The 24033-nt window shown below is 40.8% G+C and overlaps 1 protein-coding gene across 2 annotated transcripts in view; it reads left to right on the plus strand.

Annotated features, from left to right (window-relative positions):
* Window positions 1-24033, plus strand: part of PARVB (parvin beta) — a 32286-nt gene extending 8253 nt beyond the window's left edge. The window contains exons 1-13 of one of the 2 annotated variants that reach the window (XM_063446719.1): window positions 7581-7712; window positions 8711-8800; window positions 10013-10083; window positions 11371-11473; window positions 11787-11927; window positions 12024-12139; window positions 15217-15275; window positions 18114-18133; window positions 18616-18677; window positions 18762-18830; window positions 19213-19314; window positions 20187-20259; window positions 23480-24033. In XM_063446719.1, coding sequence (XP_063302789.1) covers window positions 7670-7712; window positions 8711-8800; window positions 10013-10083; window positions 11371-11473; window positions 11787-11927; window positions 12024-12139; window positions 15217-15275; window positions 18114-18133; window positions 18616-18677; window positions 18762-18830; window positions 19213-19314; window positions 20187-20259; window positions 23480-23556 — 1026 coding nt within the window. In that variant the 5' untranslated portion in view covers window positions 7581-7669 and the 3' untranslated portion in view covers window positions 23557-24033. Of the gene's footprint in view, window positions 1-7580; window positions 7713-8710; window positions 8801-10012; window positions 10084-11370; window positions 11474-11786; window positions 11928-12023; window positions 12140-15216; window positions 15276-18113; window positions 18134-18615; window positions 18678-18761; window positions 18831-19212; window positions 19315-20186; window positions 20260-23479 lie in introns of those variants that run through there. The other variant, XM_063446720.1, reaches the window with a different exon arrangement.

Genomic DNA, 24033 nt, shown 5'->3' on the forward strand with positions numbered 1-24033 from the left:
AAATGACTTCGATAGTAAGCTTTACAATATCCCATCAGATACAAGAATAGCTAATATTAACCAATAACATCTGAACACTAATTTACCTCAGATAAGCGATAACGAGAGAGCAACAATGAAGAGAGCAATAACCATCAAAAAGAGGTTAATGTAGCAAAATCTAACTTGGACAGCGATAAGACTCCAGGCCCACATGGCTACAGTAATCTATTCTACAAACTCTATAAAAATCTGATAAAATATACATTTAGTAAATACCTTTTTAATTTTGCTGCTCAAGTTGGATCCTTCCCAGAGGAGATGACGAGCAAATCTACTGCCTATCTTGAAGCAAAATATACTGCCTACCGATGTGCGAAATTATAGGCCAATTTCTCTCATCAATGTTGATGTTAAGCTTTACGCCTCTATCCTAGCCTCAAGAATTAAGAAAGTCTTACCAGCGATTATTCATCCTGACCAAATTGGCTTTGTACCTGGGAGAACATCTTCAACAAATATATACGTAGAATAGTAAATATAATTATCGATGCTTCCAGACATACTATTCCTTTGTTGACCCTGTCGGTTGATGCTAAAAAAGCCTTCAACAGGGTCAAATAGAAGGTTTTTGGAGGCCACATTGAAATGTTTTGGCGTTTTTGTTTGGATACAAAGAGCCATTATGGCTTTTTATATACCAATCCTTCCGCCTGTACTATAGGCCCAAAAAACTGCTCTTTATGGTTCCCTTTTAATAATGGCACTCATCAAGGATGCCCTCTTTCCCTTATTTTATACCTTCTTTCCATCAAATCTTTGGTAACTAATATAAGGAATAACACTAGGATTTCTGGGTATAAAATATCCAAGGAGGAGTTAAAAACCAGTTTATATGCCGATGATATTTTAATTACTTTAACCCCATTAAATCTATGACTGCCCTTATGGAGGAAATAAAGCATTATATTAAGGTACCCAACTATAAATAAATACAAATAAATCTGTGATATTGGACATCAATCTGAATAAAGTAACCAGAGATGTAATTAAAATTAAATGTGATTTTTTTTTTTTTTTTTTTTTTTAATGGGCAGGGGAGAAAATAGAGTATCTTGGCAAAAAACTAGTAAGAGATATTAATAAGACTATGGAAGTACATTTTTTTTTAGAAACACTACAGTCTATGAATCGATGGTTGCAGGACCGTAAAAATCTAGAAATCTCCTTCTTGGGAAGGATTAACGTAGTGAACTCCTATGTAATCCCAAAGTGGCATTATACATTTCAGATGTTGCCTGTAAACATACCAGAAAGTTGGTTGGATATGATTCAACACCGTTTTAATCGGTTCATCTGGAAGAGCAAAAGGCCAAGATTAAGCAAAAATATGTAAGCCCAAAAGACTTCTAAAATAGGAATTAAATATCCTATTATTAAAAACAATTGTCTTGCATCCACAATACTACATATTCATAGAATGCAATTAAAAGACAACCTAGATGGAAGTTGGAACAGGGTAGAGGCAAAAGCAGGGGAAGTGACAAATTCAAACTGTCTAATTTGGATACCACAAAAAAATATTTCCCAATTTAATTACAACACAAGTTTTAAAAAATTGGGAGAAAATTAAAACAATATTAAACATTTTAAAACAATTAATCTTGACTTTCAATATGTTGAACAACAAATAAAAAGTGTAGAGTAGGTTAGCGCTAATAATATACAAAGGAGGCAGCAACCTTACAGAGGGTCACCCTCTAACCCTCTGGGATAAGGATGTACAGGAAAAAAGGGGAGAAAAGGCTGCGCCAAGAGATACAATATAAAAAGGATATATATAAATATATATAAAAGTCAATATAAAAAGGAGGATAAATGTCTATGTTGCGCTGGTGTTCTCTCTTCTTATGATGCTTTGGATCCTCCCGTGATATGTAAAATATAAAAGGGAAAAGGACCAATGGTGCAGATTGTGGGGTACGTGGAAAATGAAGAATAAAGATGTAATAAACTCACATTTGTATGAGCTATAACCAGCTCAGGTGGAATGGGCGTTCTGCAGTATAATCCCTGCTAGTAGGATATCAGGAAATTCTGATCCACTGGTGCTGTCCAATTCTCAGGAGAAGGGAGAAAAATATATAACAGATAGTGCTCTCTGAAGATAAGATGTGGTATATACAAAACAAAATAAATATACTCACAGTATACAGTGCAGATGACACTGCACTTGAGATATGGCGTGGGTGGTATAATCCCCACCTTAGGATATATAAAATGCCAGGAAAGGATAATATAAAATTGGAGTGATAAAAATATATATAATAAAAATATGAATGGCACAGAGATAAAGCCAAACGTAATTTATTATTAAAAGTATACAATAAAATCCATTAACGCGTTTCACCTCAAGGGTTTTATCAAAATGGAATAACCCACACCATATCTCAAGTGCAGTGTCATCTGCACTGTATACTGTGAGTATATTTATTTTGTTTTGTATATACCACATCTTATCTTCAGAGAGCACTATCTGTTATATATTTTTCTCCCTTCTCCTGAGAATTGGACAGCACCAGTGGATCAGAATTTCCTGATATCCTACTAGCAGGGATTATACTGCAGAACGCCCATTCCACCTGAGCTGGTTATAGCTCATACAAATGTGAGTTTATTACATCTTTATTCTTCATTTTCCACGTACCCCACAATCTGCACCATTGGTCCTTTTCCCTTTTATATTTTACATATCACGGGAGGATCCAAAGCATCATAAGAAGAGAGAACACCAGCGCAACATAGACATTTATCCTCCTTTTTATATTGACTTTTATATATATTTTATATATATCCTTTTTATATTTTTATTGGGACTTATTTTATTGTATCTCTTGGCGCAGCCTTTTCTCCCCTTTTTTTCCTGAACAACAAATGCCAGATTTATATTTAAAGGCCTGGATCCAGACTGGTATCACAAATATTTCCCAATTAGTAGGAGATCGAGAACTAAAAACTTTCCCACAATTATGAAATGAGTATCATTTGCCATCTAAATAAATATTTAATTACTTAAAGATTGAAGAGTTTTTTTGAAATCCTATTTGATGGAACAAAAGACCTCAACTATTAAAAAAAAAAAAAAAATGTTAATTCCAATATAAATAGATGGCATCTAGTTCCTGAGAAATCGAATAGGATGTTTCCTAATGCAGACCGGAGTGTTGGAGGTGCCAATTGATTAGAGGTACCTACCTCCATATTTGGTGGGAATGTGATAGAAAAAGAGACCTTAACCTTTAAATATCAAAATAAGGTTTCCAGAGGTTACTCTACTACATCTTAACTGGCCATATACAGTATGTCTCACATGGACCAACTGATTTTATCTCCTCCACTATTGGCTACCAAAATTGTAATCGCAAGACACTGGAAAGTAGAAATGATAATTCCTTGGTCATTGGTGAAAAATCAACTCCCATCTCAAGTCAGAATGGAACATTTACTGATGGCAAATAATAAAAATATAAACAAAAATACCTCCGTATGGGATAGATGTTGTGAGAAGATTAATAACGCTCTTGTAACATAGATGAGGGAAGGTCCTAAGGAGACTTAATGGATTTGAAATATTGTTGCATATAGAGGTCTAAATGACATCAGCCCATCTGAAAAGTTGATGAATTTTGTTGAGCCCTTGAGACGCCTATACATTTGTCCTATTTAGGTAAGCTGACTACCTGGGGGAGGGTGGTGATTAGATATACAAAAATAATTGTACTTGTCTCTATCTCCTTTTCTGGTCTGAGGGCGACCATGGTTTATACTCCCACCACTGGTATAATTGAGGGGTTGACACCTGACCAGGGGCATCATTTCCATTTGCACCAGATTGGTCCATATCCACAGTTGAGCCACTACTGGCAGGAACCAACTCACCCTTCAACTGCATAAGCATATGCTGTAGGGGGGCTAGGGAAACCACAGCTACGACACTTCTATTCCCACCAAGGATTATTCCACTGGCAGGTGGGGCAAGTAAGCGTGTCCAGTAACTGGATTTACTGTGGATACATGTGTGGTTTTTGTATTATAATCTGTACTGTGTGCCTTCTCTGAGTAAGGAGGGGACTGAATTTCCTTAGGGGAAGCATCATACAATGACCAATAACATTGATAATAGGTCAACTAGGCTGGAGTGTGGCTGTAGACAGACTACCAGAAGGGGGATAAAATGAGTGCTTACTGTGATATACAAAGTATAAAACATTATAGAGGTACTCATGATTTTTTTTTTTTTTTTTTTTTTTTTTTGCTTTATACCAGTTAGTTTTTTTGTTTTGTTTAGTTTTTATTATTATAAGGGTTCCACGTGTAGGGACTGTGAAATTTGAATTGCAGAATCCATCCATTTATCTATTACCAGAGGATGGCAAGGATTGCTTTAATGGCTATTTTATGTTGTATAAATACCGTAATCATTTTATACCAGGGCTGATTTCTGTGCTAATGAACCCATGGAATGTCAGTTGTTTGGCACAGTGTCTCCCTTGGTGTGTTATGGGTGAAGAGTTTGTGCTGACAATTTATCGTTGTCCTGTTTTTGTGGTTTTCCTATCTGTAGGAAGCAGCGAGAGCCCAAGGCTTGGCCGTGGTAAATGGCTGCAGATACTATAAATGGGGAGTGCATGGCATTATTTTCTGCTAGTCCCCAGCCCTTGTTTGAAGCCAGACTTCGGCGTCTTACAGTCCCCTTCAGCTGACAAACAGTAAGATTCTCTGGAAATGTCTGCAAAGTCCTTGTAGAGCACCTCCGTCACAAACTGTATTCCAATCAAAGGCTGCATGTTCTGTGTGTTGTTAGTGTGGTGCTGTCTCTGTCTGTGGCGGTATTGGTGTGGTGCTCTTGCGTCTCTATGGAGGTATCGGTGTGGCTCTGTGTGCGTGATGCATTTTTCTGTGTGTGTGTGATGCCCTGAGTGAGGTGGTATTAGTGTTGCATTCTGTGTCTGAAATATTCTATTCCATTGTTTCTGGTGGTATTCGTGTTATGTTTGTGGTGGTGGTAGTGTGGCACAGGGGTGGGCAAATGTTGGCAGGACACTTTGTCTAGATGAGCGTATTGGTGTCACATTTGTTGTGGCAGTAGTAGTGAGGTGTTGTCTTCGCATTCTGTGTGGTGGTTATGGTGCGATACTCTGTGTAAAGGAAAGCTTTAGTGTGATGCTGAGGTGTCTATATTATTGGTATTAGGCTTGCGCTCTGTTGTGGTGTGGGGGGAGTACAGATGAGATTTTTACTCTATCTAGCAAGCTCATTAAATACTTTGCACATATATCTCAATGCGTTCGATGAGCTTGGATTTTTTATTTTTTAGCAATGTTTGTTTTTCTAATGGGGATGATTTTATTTTTACTAAACTGGAAGTTTTGGGGTGCACATTGAGGTGTCTGTTTAGCACTTTGTAATTTTATTTTACAAAATCATGTTTTACTCTAGTTAGACACAGCTGGCATAGAAGTAATAATCAATTTTGTTATATTACCCAATTATCCGTTGTTTACATTAAACCTTAAATTATTTAGCTGTTTTTAATAAAGTATTCTGAGTGTTAGTTATAGTAAATATTTAAGTCCTGATGGGAATTGCAGTTAACCATAACACCTTGATGGATGGGTTTATTCCGGGGATTGATTAATTTCCCTAGGAGCTTGGCTAAGTGTTCATTAGAAAACAACAAACCTACTGCTTTAATTACCCAACGCTCGCTCACAAGGTCCGCGCCAAGCACCATCACAACTAAGTTACGCTCCAAGGGGTGTGTCTTCCACTCTCACAGTAAACCTGTCCTATTTTCTATGTATTTACTGTGTTTCGCAAAGAACTCCACCTTCTGCGCTTACTTATTGGCATCCAGTGGTTCGTACATTGTGAACACTCATAGCTTGATTGCACCAAGCACATGGCTGCTGTACCACCATCAGCTGTGTGTGACTTCATATACACGCATCATCACAAATCACCACCCTGCGACCTGGTACCATGAATGTCAATCCTTGGGGCTTTTTATGTTTTTTTTTTTTTTTTTTTTCCCTTCAATGGGCATGGCCTGGGCAAACATGACCCACGAAATGGCCCTCCAATTCTGCCCATGTTTCCTATATTTATCTGTTACATTTTCAGATGATTGGAATTTAAATTTGAGGTTCTTTTCCTGTTTGATATCCATGTTAATTTTTATCCATGCTGTGTAACCTTGTTGATAACTGAGGTCAGCTGATGCTTAAAGGGACAATCACCAGAACCATTACAGCGTAATGTATAAGTTACAGCTTATTGTAGTGGGTCTGGTGTCTACAGCCTGTCCCTGCAGCCTTAGTATTGTAGCAACAGCCCTTTCAACGAAAAGCCAGTGTTTACATAGCTGGTGAGTTGGTTCTCTAGTGGCACTCTCAGAGGGCCTCTAGCGGTGCATTCTGGGTCAGTTCAGCGTTTCCACGGTCTGCTTCCCATTAATTCCGCACACTGTTTGGACTTGCATGCACAATAGCCTCCTAATGCTTTTCTAAGGGAAAGTATTGGACTGACTGAGATCATCAAAACTGATAATCTCAGCCACAGAGGCGGAGCCAGCCCTTGCTGTTTTTTGTTTTGTTTAGTTTTTTACATGCTGAACTTCCTCACGCAAAGCGTTTTTTGCACAGACAAACTTCATGTAACAGCAGGTAGCACCTCTAGTGGCTGTCTGGTAGACAGAAACTTGAAGCAGTCTTTGCACTGCAGTGTTTTACATTGCAGGGTTATAGGGACAGGGACACTGCACACAGACCACTTCAATGAGATCAACTAGTCTGGGTGCCTATAGTGTCCTCTTCAAGCACAGAAATAATGACCTCCTTACCACGAGAAGCCAATAGTATAAAATGTATCCTACACTTACACAATAACCACTTCAGAACTGGACACATTGTGGAGGGGTTACACACAATATGGGCAGCAGAATAAACATTTACACAGAAACCTTCCATTTCCCCATGGAGGTCAGTGGCCGTGGGCCGTGTAATTACCATAGAACCAGGGTATGTGAACTGGTTTTATAGGAAATCCCATCCCAATAATGGCACGAGATCTACCTGGGTCCAGTCCTTATTCTGTTAATAATATATTCTGATTATATTTTACTACACTGCAGTTGTGCAATTGTGTGGGTTTTTAATGTGATTTCCTCCCCTTCCCCCCTGTTTGTTCCACGTTTCAGTCTCCCGGAGGAATATCTTGTCTGATCACGTCCTTCTCGATAAGTTGTGAGATGGTTTTTAATTTGGTTTTGCCCATTTCTGTCTCTCTAGCCTCAGGAAACTGGGTTCTAGATGAATAAGTGAAGAGACCAACAAATTACTTTTAAATGACAGCTAGTCTGAGTCCTGCACCAGTTGCCAATGATCAGTCAGTAATTGGGGTTTATGGCTCTCCTGGAGTAACCGGTTTTATTTCTGGAAATGTGCAATTAAAGATCTTTCTGACAGCAGTCAAAGTGTTAATGTCAAATGGCAGGCTCTCAGCTGTCCGTACCCTTCCTAATTGTAAAGAGCTCCTGTCTCATCCTGTCGTCACCGTGTCAGGAATAACCAGGGCTGGGCAAGGCCTCCTCCATTTTTATTTACGAACTTCAAGCACTGGAATAGGTGGGATGTCTGGCCTGCTCTGTAGGAAGCGTCGGAAGGAAGGCGTGGGTATGTATGAAAATGGGGATAAATTAGAGCTGGCTGTGATGGGTGTTAGGATCTGCATCTTGAAGCCTTCGGTGAGATGAACCCACGGCTTGGAAAAGGACCCGATTTATAGACTCGGTGCTGCTGTGTGTCTCCGTTGTGTCTCTGCAATTATTCTTAATGGGCTTCGGAATCCGGCCAGAAAAAATGGCTTGTGGCCCAAAAAAAACAAATGAGTTTAGTAACCATTAAGGGTTATGTTACTTACATCTCCTCGGCACAAATAACTCTGTATATTTTAACATTAAACTGGCGTTGGCGTGTGTGGATTAAAAAATACCTACATCTAACCTGCTATAAAGAGTCTATTTTTGTAAATCTTTTTGTGTCTATTTGATATTAAAATGTAAACAAAAAAACAGGGGGGGGGGTGTAGGGTTGGGGGGTCTAATTTGGGGAATGGAGGTAAAACCCTGTAAGCGTGGCATTAAAGTGGCTGCATTAAGCTAGACTTCTATTACAGATTAATGGCTATTCACTAATGTGGAAGTTCTCAGGAATTCAAACTGATCTCCAGATTGTAAGCCAGGCGTCCCCAAACTCCGGCCCTCCAGATGTTGCTGAACTACCACTCCCATGATGCTATGAATGAAATAGACTGAGAATCATGGGAGTTGTAGTTCAGCAATATCTGGAGGGCCGGAGTTTGGGGAAGCCTGTTTTAAGCCAACATCGCCAAATTTTATTTGGCTTTTGCTATTTTTTGCTAAAATTTCAAAGCCACTTGAATTTCTGACTTTTTTTTTTTATTCATTTTTTTTAATTTTTTTACAAAACACAGAAATGTAGTGAATTGAAATTCAAATTGTGAAACCGTAAAATTCAATGTTTGGAGAACCCTCACCCCACCCTACTCGTGGTGAATATTCCTGTGTGTGTGTGTGTCTGTGTGTGTGTGTGTCTGTGTGTGTGTGTGTCTCTGGTGCTTTAATATTAACATATCTTTTTCTCTAACTTAGTGAATGATCTCCAGGAGGAAGGTAAAAATGCCATCAACGCTCCGATGTCTCCAACACCCATCACCCTCGACCCAGAGGAGACATTGCTTGGTATGTAACGCTATTCTTGTAGACTGAACTAACCTTAACCCTAAGCTGCCAGATCTGTGCACTCCACGGGGCATTCGTACTTTAAAAGGCTGTTTAAAGTAAAATGATTTACTCATTAAAGTGTGCATTGTCTAGAACTGAAAATTAATTTCTGATTTTACTGTAAAATATCTGACTGAACACCTATAAGTACAGCCCAGGTCTGTCTGTTTTTGAATAGAGTTTGTGAATGAATGTGAATTATAAGAAATTCAAATAGTGGCTTAAAGGTCCACTTCACACCCATACGAACACTTCAAGTTGGCAAAATGCTTCATGGGCGAGGAGTATTCTATTCTATTCTATTTATTCCTATTTATAAAAGGGCTGATTTTCTATGCGCAATCAGCAGTTTTATAAATTAAATTCAGAAACAAGTTTGCTTCCTCCCCGACACTAACGGAGGTGCTTCCTCTGCTAGAGTCCACCTTCCTTCTCCCCACTGACCTCAGACTAGCGTTTACAGCTCTTCCTTGAGCAGACGGACGCGCAGACGCCTGCCTGCCTTCTCAATGAAAAGCCTCTGACTGGTTATGTCCCCATAAAGAGACTGAAAGTCTTCCAGGGAAAAGGGGAGGGCTTGTGGAGGCTGCAGTTTATAGGAATTACAGCATTTGCAGGCTGATTTAAGATCTAAATAAATGCATGCACTCACTCATTGGGGGTATATCTGCCGTAACTGCATTCAGAGGCCGCATGTGCAATAAGTCACAGTATGCAACGGACACATTGAGCTAAAAAAAAAAAAAGCAGATCCCCTGGAAAATGTTAGAATAAGCGAGGTATTGTGGAATGGGCAAGTCTGTTATCCTACCAGATCTCTGGGCTTAAATTTTAAATTCAGTTAGAATTTTTCTTTTTAGTGAAAAACCTTATTGACTTCTATTTGTTTAAATAAAGACTAAAGTTTCTGCAGATTTGAATCATATTTGGAAACTTCCTGACACCCCACCCAGGCGTTCTGCGTTTCCTTTTTCTCCCTTAATCCTTTTTTTAATTTTTATCTATATATAACAGTCATGGCATGACTGGACGGCCACTAAGAGTTTCCAGTAAAGGAATATTTCATTATTTCTCTGAGACTTTTTTTTGTCCTAATTCTGCAATTAGTGATTAAAGTGATGGCCGCAGCTAATATCTCTCTAATCCCTCCCGTGTTTTGTGATCACACAGAGGAAAATGAAGAGCGGACAATGATTGACAAAGCGTCCAGAGAAGATCCCAAATATATAGAACTAAAAAAGGTGAGAGTTTAACGTATTTTGTTCCTTTATTGGGGATATATTCACTAAACTGAGATTTACTGAGTGGGGGAAAGAATTGTGAGCCAGTACTCAGGGTTTTTGATGTCTAACATTTAATCTTTGCACAGACAGAGTGTGTTGCATTAAGGATAAGGAGCTGTCTTTATACTGCCAGATACTGTTACAAATTCTATGTGATGTATTTTAGAGGGGAGCTGTCACTTCCCAATTTCTTTTTTTAATTTAATATTGCATTGATCAGATATGGGTTTTGTGGCCTTAAAAATGCACACTGTTCTTTTTACTTCTACTCTGAAACTTGGGACCTCTGTCCTTTACAAAGTCATCGATGTTTGTCGTCGTCCTTATTACAATGTGCGCCTGGACTAAACTGAATTGTGTTGACAAACACTAGATCTTTAATCTACACAGAAAACATTGTAGCTACTGAAACAGCACAAGTTATTGCTGATATTAAATGTGGTTTGTTTGTTTTTTACGATTTGGCTTATGCAACAAGCGCAAGATATTTTACTTGCTGAAATCCCCGTATGGGGGCTGGATTCCCCCTCTAATACTGGTTTGGCTTTGGGTTCCTAGACACCTTGCACCATAACCACTGCAGTGAGCTGTAACAATACAACAAGCTGCAGTGGTTCAGATTAGAGGTCCCTTCGAGATGAAGGGTTTTTGCACTGTACAAATGGTAATGACAGTCAGTTTAATATATAACATTGTTTTCATTTAAAACCAGATCATATTTGTTGTTCTGGAATAGCCAAGGTGCGTGGAGGTCCGATCTGACCCCTCCCCCCACATACGGATCCTGAAATGACCCAATTTCAATAAACAGTAACATTCTACGGTTTCCTTGGTTACTACTCCCAATATAGGAATCCTATTGATTATTATCGCTATTTATTACTCAGAAACCTCTACAAACCTCATTATGAAGAGGTATCTATACTTTCCATTCAAAAAGGCATAAAACCCAAATTCAGCTCCAACCATATTTTATAAAGTCTGGGCACCTAAATAACACAGAAATTACTCAAACATTATAATACTGAATCTTTTTTTAAATCTTGTTTTGTTTGATATTGTAGTTTTTTTTATGAATATATTTTAGCCTACCTGCCGTGAAATTCATTTTATACCAGCAGTGGGTTAGAACATCCACAAATGCCTTCCTCTCATGGAGTCCTGCACCAGTTTTAAGCAAACGTAACGTAGATTCAGTTTATAGAAAGTAGAGCCTGATCCTTTAACCCTTTTCTCTCCTTACAGGTTCTCATAGATTGGATTAATGAAGTTCTGGTGGAGGAGCGGATTATTGTTAAAAGTTTGAAACATGATTTGTATGACGGACAGGTGCTACAGAAGCTGCTAGGTGGGGAAAACATATTAAAGGGGGGGCTTTTCTTAATTCCGCTTCTTTCCTGGCATATCGCTATCAGCTGACGTCTGCCTAACTCCCATCAATCCCTGGCAGCAACTGGGCATGTCTTGGTGCTGCCCAAAGACGAAATCGCTTTGAAACCCTAATAACTAAAAAATCCTGTAATATAAACGATATACAGCATTGAGACACATTGTGGGGGAATGGTGCTATCTCTGGTTTCGTAAGACCTTCTGTTTGTGGGGTATTATGAATCCCCTCTGATTCCCAGGTTTGGACTCATTTCATTCCTTTTAATTTGCAGAGACACTGGCAAACTGTAAGCTGAACGTGGCAGAAGTGACACAGTCTGAAATCGCTCAGAAGCAGAAGTTACAAACTGTTCTGGAAAAGGTTCAGGATCTCCTGAGACCCCAAGGGTGGCCGATCCGATGGACCATGGACGGTGAGTATCTCTGGACACCAATGTTCCGTAATTTATCTTGCAGCGATTTCCGTCTGTATGTCTCACGGTTGGCTTCTCTCTCGGCTTACTGTGTAGCGATCCATGGAAAGAACACGGCCGCTATTCTTCACCTTCTTGTAGCACTGGCGATGCATTTCTGCGCTCCGATTCGCCTTCCTGAACATGTCAGCGTCCAGGTCGTCGTCGTAAAGGTAAAAATAGATTCTTGATGTGTGATTTTTAATGATAAACAGTGTAATTTTTATTCAAAAGTAAAATTAGTTTTGTTTTTGTTAATAATTGTTGCAAAAATAGATGAATCGCAGCAATGTCTTCAAGGATAATGTGGACAGTATAAAGAGTGACATTGCACATTGTTTATTTTTGTTTTTTTCTTTGGCTTTATTTCAGTAATTGTGTTAAAGGAGCACTATAGGGTCAGGAGCACAAACATGTACTCCTGACCCCCTCTTGCCTCCCTAAATCTAGTAATATATTTCTTGTATTCAAGTCTGCAGCTGCTGCCTCTGTCTGCTGACATCACCAGAAGTGGTAGCCTGAGCCAATCACAATGCTTCCCCAAAGGATTGGCTGAGACTGTCAAGGAGGCAGATCAGGGACAGAGTCAAAACAGCCCTGGCCAATCAGCATCTCCTCACAGAGATACATTAAATCAATGCATCTCTATGAGGAAAGTTCAGTGTTTGTATGCAGAGGGTGGAGACACTGAATGGCAGTCACACTGTGCAGCACTGCCCCAGGAAGCACAACTAGCAGCCGTTTGACAAGTGGCCAATGAAGTTGTCACTAGGCTGTAATGTAAACACTGCATTTTCTCTGTTTAGGGAATTATTCTAGTCACCAGAACAAATTCAATAAGCTGTAGTTGTTCTGGTGACTATAGTGTCCCTTTAAAAGGACACTCTGAGTACCATAACAACTTCAACTAAATGAAGCAGTTTTGGTGTACAGATCGTGCCCCCTGCAGTCACACTGCTCAATTCTCTGCCATTTAGGCGTTAAATCATTGTTTATACAGCCATAGCCACACCTCCCCTGGCTGCCACTTAAACAGCCTCCCTATGCCTTCCTAAATGAGGTTACTTTTAATTGACATTTTTTATTTATTTATATATATATATTTTTTTAGCTTACCTTTATGTTGACAATAATTAAAAAGAAATAAAACTAGTGCAGCCCAGAGGGTATACAGAGGGTGTCAAATATTAGCAAATACTGAATGAAAACTTTAAACAAGCCAAGTCCTGTACCAGAAATACAAGGAAATAATGAACGCACTCTCTGGCTAATTTGTTCTCTAATTAGCATGAGTCATGTGTGACGTCACGCATTGTGTGGGCACATAGTACTGGAAAGGGGCCCACACACGACACGGGCCTAAAAGGGAACCAGGGCGGAGCGTTCTGCGTCACTACTGACCTAGGAACTACATTTGATGTCATCGCTGGCAGCATGGAGATCACCGGATCGAAAGAGAGCACCCAGGAGCCTCGTCGAACACAAACAATTTTAATTTTTCCATTTTATTTATTTATATTTTAGATTTGCAATTACAGGTTATCAGGTTAGTGATATTTGGTGATGTGTCATTAATCTGTTGTGTTCAAAATGGCTATTAGGATGTGTGTGTGTCTTTAAGGATCTTCAGAATGTACATTTACCATATAGTATGTGTTAATTATGTTCTATTTCTTACGAAGTTATATTGAAAAAGATGAGCTAATTTAGACTTGCATGAAACGGTTCCCAGCGAGTGCCACCATCATCTTTCTTCAGCTACTTGGGCTTCATCCACCAACATCTGTCACTACTGTTCTGTCGCGCATGTGCTGGATTACAGCATGGAGGTCTATGGAGCCTGATAGAGCCAGACCCGCCATAGACCTATAATCACAATCCACCAGATTCCCACAGTGAAGGCTCTATCTGTTTTTGTGAATTTCATTTCCCAATTTTGTGTTATGGTAACTTTTCAGTGAAATCCCAGTGCAGTCAGTTGTGTACATTATAAAGACGTCTTCATAAAATACTCAGAAATTATATTGTTGATAGAGACTCTTTAATGCCATTGATGGAAATAGAATTGTGTAAACGGCGAGATCAAGCCCCTGCTGTATTACAGTAATCCACTAGATGGCAGCAGAGGAAAGGCTTAAATCTGTATTTAGTGGTTGTATGTTTTTTTTTTTTTTTTTTTTTTGGGTTCTGTTTTGTAGTAAAGTAACTGGCAGAGTATAAAGTGAATTAAATGACAATCAGATTAAAGGAAACTCTTTGTGCATTTTTACTGTGCCATTATATTGCTTTACAATGTTCAGCATTTTCCAATCCCTTTCTGTCTTGGCCTTTATACCTCTACTGGGTAACAGTCCATGCAAGCACTACATCTATTTAAAAAGGATTTCCACTTAAATAGCTGAATATTTGATATTTATATATTTTTGATGGCCTGGTGATTTCTCTTTCGAATTGAGAGAATCTCTAGATTACAAGCGTCGCTACCTCTACAATTCAATTTATCTGATGAGGCTTCCATTCACTGAACAGTTCTGAGATAGTTCTGATAGTGTTTTATTTATTTTTATTTTTAGCCTTTCTTGATTCTAGTCGTCACAGCAGGAATAGTGGTGTTTTTTTAGAATAATTTTAAAACCCCCTCTGTCCCCTTCCCCGACCCCCACTCCCAACCAGACTGATAAACAATATATTTATGTTTGTCCCATATTGTCAATATTATTTTATATAACGCTGGCAAATTCTGCAGCGATTTAAAATCTTACAGTGGGATTAAAAAAATAACCAATTGTATGTGAACAGACGGAAATGAAAGCTCTGATCGAATCTATAGGACCAATGCAAGTGAAATTTCAGCTCGTAGCTGGTTCTTCTACAAACTTAAACTTTGCTTCCGTTGTTTCTATAAATCTAATGGTGGAGGTCTTGTGTGCCCAGTCCTTGTTCATTAACTGTGGCGGGTTTGTGGCTGCATTAGACTGCGTGGAACCCATTCGGGAGTCCGGATTAGTTGCAGGCTCTCCATTCTGAAGTTTGGAGGAATTTGTAAGGAGATTCTACTGAACATTTTATGAATGTACTTGTCTTCTTTTCCCCCTATTTTAATATATATATATATATATATATATATATATATATATATCTATCATTTGGATTATTTTAAGTTTCTTACTATTTTACACATGCTTTAAGTATTGGTTTGTACCAGAGAGGATGTTGGCAATTTATCGTTCCTATGATTTCTGTCTTCCAGAAACGAGAAGGCCTCCTGCACACATCCTATGTGACAGAAGAGCTTACGACCACAACAGAGTAAGTAATTTTACTGTGAAGTGTAACAGTATATTGTACTGTCTGCTTTATCCCTCCCCCATTATTATTTATATAGCGCCAACTAATTCCGCAGCGCTTTACAATTTTAATGTAATTTTAATGAGACCATTACACAGAAACAATAAGTAGATTAGGACCATGATCAATCGAGATTACAGTCTAGAGAAGATTGGGTACAAATACACAACAGGACAGCAAGGGTGACAGCCACCAAACAAGGCGGAAAAGTTGCATAACTGGAGGTGAGAGTGGAGTGTGGCTCTTTAGGAGAGCAAGGGACAGACTTGGCAGGGCTGCCATCAGAAATTTTAGGGCCCCTGACAGAGCTCAAGATCTGGGCCCCCGGGGCCAGCCTCGAGTCCGCCCACAAGGATGAAGTGTGTGTGTGTGTGTGTTAATGTGTGTAGTGGATGTGGTATGTGTGTCATGGATGCAGTGTGTACATTTTGTGTAATGTTTATATGCATGCATTAGATGCAGAGTTTGTGTGTATTGGATGCAGAGTGTGTGTTTTTGTAGTGGATGTAGTGTGTGTGTGTGTACAGTTAATGTAGAGTGTGTGTTTTTGTAGTGGATGTAGTGTGCATATTGCGTGTAGTGTGTTTGTAGTTAGTGCAAAGTGTGTATAGTTCATGTAGTGTGTGTATAGTGAATGCAGTGTTTGTAGTGAGTGCAAAGTGTGTTTAGTAATGTAGTGAGTACACTGTGTGTTTAGTGAATGTAGTGTGTGTGTGTAGTGCAGCGTGTGTTTAGTGAATGTCGTGTGTGTGTGTGTGTTTAGTGAATGTCGTGTGTGTGTGTGTTTAGTGAATGTAGTGTGTGTTTAGTGAATGTAGTGTGTGTGTGTGTAATGCAGAGTGTGTTTAGTAAATGTGTGTTGGTGTGTGTGTGTGTGTGTAAAATAGGGGGGAGGGGATTTTTTTTTTTTTTTTCATTTATCATTTATTTTTGTATATTTACATTTTTTCCCCCCTCCCAGCTTCTTACCGTGCCAGGGAGGGGGGAGATTGCATTCCCTGGTGGTCCAGTGGCATGGTGGAGGGAGCCAGCCGCGGTACATTGCGGAGCCCAGCAGCACACACTGCCTTCCTTTCCAGCTCCTCTCTGACGAACTCTCGTGAGACCGGCCTGCGTGCTGTGCGGAGCGTTGCCATGGTAACCCATGGCAACGCTCTGGCGGCCGCAGGGTGCAGGAAAGTTAGACAGAGAGCAGCTGGAAAGGAGGACAGAGTGTGCTGCTGGGCCCCCCTCTGCAATGTACAGGTAGCAGGGGCCCTCTGTGCATATATATATAGGGGGGGCCCTAGAGGCCAAAAAGCTGGCAAGGTATTTGACAGTGCGTTTGGCGGCTTTTATTGCTGCCCCCTGAAAGTGCCCCCCAAGGCAAATGCCTCTTCAGCCTCGCGGTAAATACACTGCTGCATGTGGTATAAGGCCCGCAGAGATAGGGTGTAAACGTGCTCAATAACATGAGCTCCTCACCCATAGAGGCAGAACATTTTATGCTTTATTATAAATATCGACAGAGAAATATGTCTTAAGTTATCCAACGTTCCCTTCCTGTTTTATTGTTCGATTCCTTCATTTGTATACCCATTACCCAGCCAGGGCGTTCTGTGCCTTCAAGTCTAGTAGCAGCTCACCTTGTATTTGGTTTTACACTGTGACATAGTGGTGTGTTTTTATTTATCTTTTATTGCCTTCTTCTGTGGCAATATAAATGGGATGCAGCAATACCAACCTTTAGAAACATTTTTTTTTTTTTTAATGTTCTCTCCTTCCGTTCTTTGATTCCCACCCCCACAGTTTCTGTGTTTCTGAATTCTGGATTATCCCAAAGCACATCGTATTGTATAAATTATTTTGACTGGCAGCAGGAAAGGGTGACCTACAGTCCTTTGGGAAGCCATGAGATGACTGTACAATAATGAATTGATTTTAATTACTAACCATTCGGGGACCAGTCATGATGCGTGGGGCAGGAATTGGCTAATCTAAATTCTCTTTCTAAAATTATCCATTCTAAATGGAATCCAAAAACCTGGTTTACATTTCATCCAGTCCTGCACTGTAGGATACAATGTAAACCCAACAGAATAGATTTCCATGCAAGCCTTGGTCTGACTTGGACACATGGCAAGAGAGCACCTCTGAACTATTATGTTTACACAATTCTCACAAAAGCAGAGAATCTGATAACTCTGAGAACGAACAAAAGCTTAGAGGAACTCAATAATTCGCCCGTTGGTACAGCCACGCTCAGGTCTCAAAATAGTTTTTGCTCACTTGTGCTGTTCCAAAGAACATGTGAAGCATACCAGACCGGCCCCACCCGTACGGTCAGTCCAGATCCAAAATGCCAGCAAATTCTCTCTGCATGAGAGATACAGCAACCTCAGACAATTGTTTCAGCCTTCTTTGGGCCTTGTCAGTGAGGTGCAGTCGATACCCCTCTAGGCACCGGTGAGCACAGGTTAAGGGTTAATTACCCTTTTCACTTGGGGAGAGCCAGGTTAATGTATTGCAACAAAAAAATGAAGATCTGAGAACTGTGAGAACAGACTAAAGCTTAGAGAAACCCTATAGCTTGCCCGTCTCGAAATAGTTTCTGCTTACTTGTGCCATTACAGAGAGGACCAGTGCTATTCTCCCAGAATGCCATGCTGAATATGCAAATGGTAATAGACCACTTCACTTTTTCAGATTTCGCACCCACTCTTGGAATGATGGACTATTCTAGGACCTCTCCATGGTTTTGTCAAGTCTCCATGATTTGTAGTGTTTTAATTTTATTTTTCTGTGTTTTCCCCCATTTAGGATGATGATGGGAAAATTTGGTAAGTAAAATCTCCCTTTTGTACCTTCCATTCATTTATTTGTATTATGTGCCGGTTTATGTATCCCTACAGATGGTTTACTGAAATCAGTAATTCACAGGAATGGAGAATACGTATTGCTGATGGAATAGTGCGAGGATTTGTTGTAATTCAAATTCAAAGGGTCGAGCTATTCCCCTCCCATCATTCCTCTGTGCAGTAATGCGGGAATCGTTGCTTGATCTGCATGGTGCCACGTGGGCCGTAATAAACGCAGGTTGTCTGCAAACTTTAAAAACAGCAGAACCTGGTATTGGCGCTAACGGAGTTAATTCATTAATGACAAAAGACACTTAACATGTCACTATCCCCGGGATTTTTACAGATCGAGCAGAAAATGTCATCAAGTTACTAATACGAGTGACATTTAGTATTTTTATTTACTACTTGGGGTTTATTTAGATAAAATATCTCTGTATCATTGTTTAATTTTCTCCCCCCAGAAAGGGATGCGTTTGATACCCTCTTTGATCATGCTCCAGATAAACTGAGTGTTGTTAAGAAGGTAAGACGATTTTACTTGGTGTTTTAGATGGTTGATGAAAGACGCAAAGAGATTTAATAAGTTTCATTCTTTCTTTTATTTCAGTCTTTGATTACGTTTGTGAATAAGCATCTAAACAAACTGAACCTGGAGGTGACGGAGCTGGAGACTCAGGTTAGTGGTGGCACGTGCTTTCTCGTGGATACATTTTAGAACATCTGTGACATTCTCGGAATATGGCTTCCTTGCGTCGTACTCCAACCCACATTCTGTCTCCTGGTCCTTCTACTATGAAAGGATATATAAACGCCCCAAACCTAAAAAATTGTTTTTTTTTAAAAAAGTAGTAATTTGCCATTTGTTATACAGATATTCATTGCCCATATTTTTTTTTTATTTTGCATTCGTCCATTTCAAACCACTTTCCATAGAGTCTGCCTGACTCTTAGTGATCTACCCGGAAACCATCCCAGTTTCTAAGCTTTTAAAATAGATTGCAAGCCTTGTGGGGGAGATTCTATCCTCTCTAATGGCCTCTTCCCCATTTTTGTCACAGTTTGCAGACGGTGTGTACTTGGTGCTTCTCATGGGGCTTTTGGAGAATTATTTCATTCCTCTTCACCATTTCTACTTGACGCCCGAGGGGTTCGATCAGAAGGTAAGCGGTTTGTAGTCTGCGCAATACGGCCATTCATTACACAGTGAAATAGTAATGTTACATTGTGACTGCCACCTGCTCTCAAACAGAATGTTTGGTCTATATACAAGGTAGAGTGTGTCTGTATGTCTGACTGTCTTTCTCACTGTGTGTCAATCAATCTATCCTAATAGGCTTTTTTTATTTCATTGAATATTACATACATGTAATGTGTATTCATTATCATTTTATAAAGCACCAACATGTTTCCCAGCACTTTACAAAAATAGAGATGAATGTCTTGCTCTAATTATTATTATTATTATTATTATTATTATTTATAAAGCACCAACACGTTCTGTAGCGCTGTACAATGGGTGGACTAAAACTCTAAGCTTACAGTCTATGAGGAAGTAATGAAGACAGATATAGAACGTTAGAAGTCTTTCCCAGGGACACTTACTGGGTCTAATTCAAACCAGAGTTTGTCACTACCACTACTCTAATCAGCCGATTATAGAATATCATGTTAATGTAATATGTGGATCCCATTAATTAAGTGTCGGATCCCTTACCTGCAATCCTTAGAGGTTCTTACATTACAGGACTAACTCGAATTCCCAAAGCCCACCGCCATAACTGTTAATTTCTGTGAATATTCCCTGGCAAATGAACTAGCGTGTGTTTTCTGGTAAGTAATATTTAATGTTTTTCATATCCAAATGCATAAATTGCATTTTATTTAATGGCAGTATCTTTATTGATCTGTGTTTTAACAGAGAGAGAGAAAAAATAAATTATGCAATCCGTTACCGAAAAATGGAGTTTGTTTTAAATTAAAATTATATCGGACTTTTTCCTGATGCTGTGATATTCCCGTCCTTTTGACGCAGGTTCATAATATTTCCTTTGCTTTCGAGTTAATGGAGGACGGCGGACTTAAGAAGCCTAAAGCGCGGCCAGAAGGTTTGTCATTTCAGATCTATTTTTTTTTCCTGCGTGTTATTCTGCTCTAACTACGCCAGAGGTGGGCATTGGATATACTGAGGGTTATAGGATATATAGAATCCGTTTTTGGGATAACAACGGGTCATGGGAAGTATTGAGTATTTTGGGATCTCTGAGATTGATGGTGAGTTGCCTTACTCTCCTGTGTATGTTATAAGGTATCAATGGCTCTATCTAGTGTTCTCCCCCCTCCTCCTAGGACGGTCGGTTTGACTCCAGTCGTGAGCAGATCTTGCAATGTGTGCTCCGCTGCAGGGTTTTTCAGTTATCACCCCTGTCCCTTCTCGCTTTAACAGCTTTGGCAGCGCTTATCTTTTGCAGCAGATATTGCAAGTTATGGCGATCGTTACAGCAATGTATCTGCAGCTAATGATACTAATTGCACAAGTGAAATAGGAAAATGGAAATCACTCAGTTTCTCAGTAATTCTAGATTCCCATCCCAGATTTGGCCGAGAGCGCACAGATTGCTCCGGTTTGTGTGGCCTTCGTGTGACGCACGTTATAAATACACCTGATATGTCTTTCTCATCAGAGCTTGACGGTTCCATTGTATTTGGCCTGGAGGTGTTTGTTGGGCTTTCAGAGATAGGGTGTCATGGCTGGTTCTATCTGCCATCCGACACACATTGCATTTAACTCTCGAAACACGTACACAGCTTCACTGTCCTCCTGAACCTGTATGAGAACTCGTGTTTTCAAATAGTTTGGGATCTGTCTACAACGTATAGTCTGCCTTTTATATTGATCTTTTTAAAAGTTTGTATTTATTGCTTTAGATTCAGAGCCCTTTCAAATTCAAATCAAAACTTGCGTGTATGACCATCGCCGGTCCTGCAATCTGACCCATCTCATAGAGTGCCACTCAGCGTTGTCATGAAGGGTGTGATGGTGTCGAAATTATAAATTGATCATAATGAAATACTTCTTGTGGATGTCAGTCTGACCGCCGTGAGAGGTGTGTTCTCCAACAAATATTACTATTGCCAGAGTAATAGGGGGGCAACATCCATGCACCAAAACCACTTCATTACAATGTAGAGAATCACTGTCCCATTGAAACATCCAAGTACTATGTGCACACACGTAAACAGTTAAAAATCCGCGGGGGCGGGGCCTGACCTTGCAGCAGAGCAGTCGCACGATACCAAAGCTCCTGCTCATGGTAGTGAAATTTATCGATTAATATCGACACCAAGCGACTACGGACTCGATACCAGCTACCGGAGGCAGGGGGAAAGCAAACCCTACCTACTGATACCAAACATGTGGCCCCTCGAGCTGCAATCACCCAAGCGACCTCTGCGGCCTACAAGCATGGTCGGAGCGGGGGAGACGGCCGCTCTCCCGCAGCGACATAGAGAGAAGCATTACAACAGGACTACCCGTTCCCCCCCCCCCCCCTATGGACCGGCGGGGGTTATCCCGGTCCCCATTGACAAGCAGCAAGTACTCACTTACAACCTCACTTTGCATGTAGGACTGTGCTCGAAACAAGACGGGCCTCGTGTACAGGCCACACCACAAATGGCGCCTGCAAACACAGGCCCCGGCGAGGACATGATCGAGCGCTCCCTCCGACGCATAGACGAGGCCTTCCAGCGCTTCTGGGAGAGACTGGAGCAGCGCATGGCTCTACAGCCACCAGAGTATGCACGGGAGGCCGCGGAGAAAGGGCCGAGCTCACCCCGCTCGGGCAGATCTCGACCTGGAGCACACGCTACCCAAGCTCCCTGCCTTCCTGGGCCGAAGGCCAAATGGGGTATACCCCCGCAGCATCACCCACGACGCCGGAGGACCACCCGCCGCTGGCGGCGTTTCACCACCAGGGCCCTCCGCAGCGCCCACAAAAGGGAAGACCCGGCTGCACTGCATACCCGAGTCTGTGGCACACTGATGCAGACCTTCCACAAGGCCTGGGGCTGGAGCGGGGTCCGCCACGGCCCACGCAACACTGACACCGCCAGCAGAGCCGCAGGGGCCTCTGGGCACCTCCTTGACTGGAGCATACGGCTACAACCTTCCTCAAGCCTAAACAGACTGCAGGATTACCTAGAGTCTGCATCACTGCTGCCAACCGTGGGAATCGGATGATCGGCAACTACTCCAGTGCCCTGGGATCAGCTCAGCAGGCGACAACGGGCACACACCCGCACCTCATAGGACATACGACTGCGAACTTGCCTTAAGTCCTTGTTGGATTGCTACCCCTGGTTTCCGAGCATCGGAACACAGGGACAGGTCTACGCTGAATTTGCCATACCAGTCATGTTATATTACACGCTTGCAGCACTGTGCATGACCCGCTTATTCCTGCCAAACTAAATGACCTTACATGGCTATCCTCTGGTTCCACATATGACTTACAGAAGTTATAGGGGTTTATAGGCCTAACACAACGGGTATGTACTAACATGCTATTGTGTTTTACTCCTATCTCGCTAGCATACACTGACCCCCGACACATGGCATGTCCCTGATACGCGCATTAACTCTTCGCATACGCCATGTTGGCCAAAGTTTCGCCTTGCTCTCCCAGCCACCCTACTTGGGCTGAACTGCTAAGTTGCTGAAACCCCGATTACTCAGATGCTCGGTTTAATACTCAACTAGTCTGTTCACATGGTACCACATGAGACAGCCTTACTCTGCATATCTAGCTAGACAACTCTGAGTTACTTGAAACATGAAAAGCCTGTATATCAATTGCTTGTTTATCTATACATGTCGGCCTCCGTTAGACACCTCTTGTTCTAGCAACCTGACCTAGACATGTTTGTTTATCTCGCTCACTGTTTAACTTTAATCTGTACAGGGTTATCGTTTGCCACTCTGTATTCACATAATTATAAAATGAGGCATTGTCACTCTGGAAATGTAATCTCTCTACAATGTTGATGTACTAATCCCTTAATGTGAACCGTTTTTACATTTCCCTCTCTTTACTTCTGTACCCCACTTGATATGCTTCAATAAAAGAAAGATTGACAAAAAAAAAGAAAAAAAATCCGCCCTCTCTGCTTACTCACTGCGCAGGGGGAGTGGGAGGATAGTGCCCACTCTGCACAAGTACTGGAGGAGAGGGGGACAGGGGTGGAATCTGGGTGTTGCAGAATAACTGATTGGAGTGCATATTCCTGTGGAACTAAATTTATGTTTCCCTATCATTTTTCTCACAGACATCGTTAACCTGGATCTGAAGTCAACGCTGAGGGTGTTATACAACCTGTTTACAAAATACAAGAACGTTGAATAACTGGACATTTAAAAAATATCTGCATCTGACGTGCCTTAATGTATATTTTTGTAAATATGGCACCAACCGCTGAGAGCCACGAACCCTGTCGCCCTGGGTAAAAAACACAGAGTTAATCAGGCCGCAGCGGCCGCCCTCAATTTTACGGTTATCTGTGAGCTCTATTTCCGAGGCTGCCTGAGAGTCATGGTAAAAGTAGTCCAGATATTTGCAGGACTTTTATTTAGAGATTACTGCTCTACATGGTAAACTGGTGAATTGGTACACAGTGGCTTCATGGAAATGGGATGATGGCGTCTGGGATTAAGGGAATTATTTAACACAACGTTAATAAATGTATTAATATATAGCAGTTCTATTTATAATATGTGCGTCTGTGTTGGATTAATGCAATATTGAAATCTATTTGTTCTGTGTGGCTGAATCTCCGCAGCCGATCTCAATAAATCTTTCTTCAGTCCTGTGTTGCATTGCAGG

This window comes from Pelobates fuscus, chromosome 3 (genome assembly GCF_036172605.1).
Source record: "Pelobates fuscus isolate aPelFus1 chromosome 3, aPelFus1.pri, whole genome shotgun sequence".
Classification (NCBI taxonomy): domain Eukaryota; kingdom Metazoa; phylum Chordata; class Amphibia; order Anura; family Pelobatidae; genus Pelobates; species Pelobates fuscus.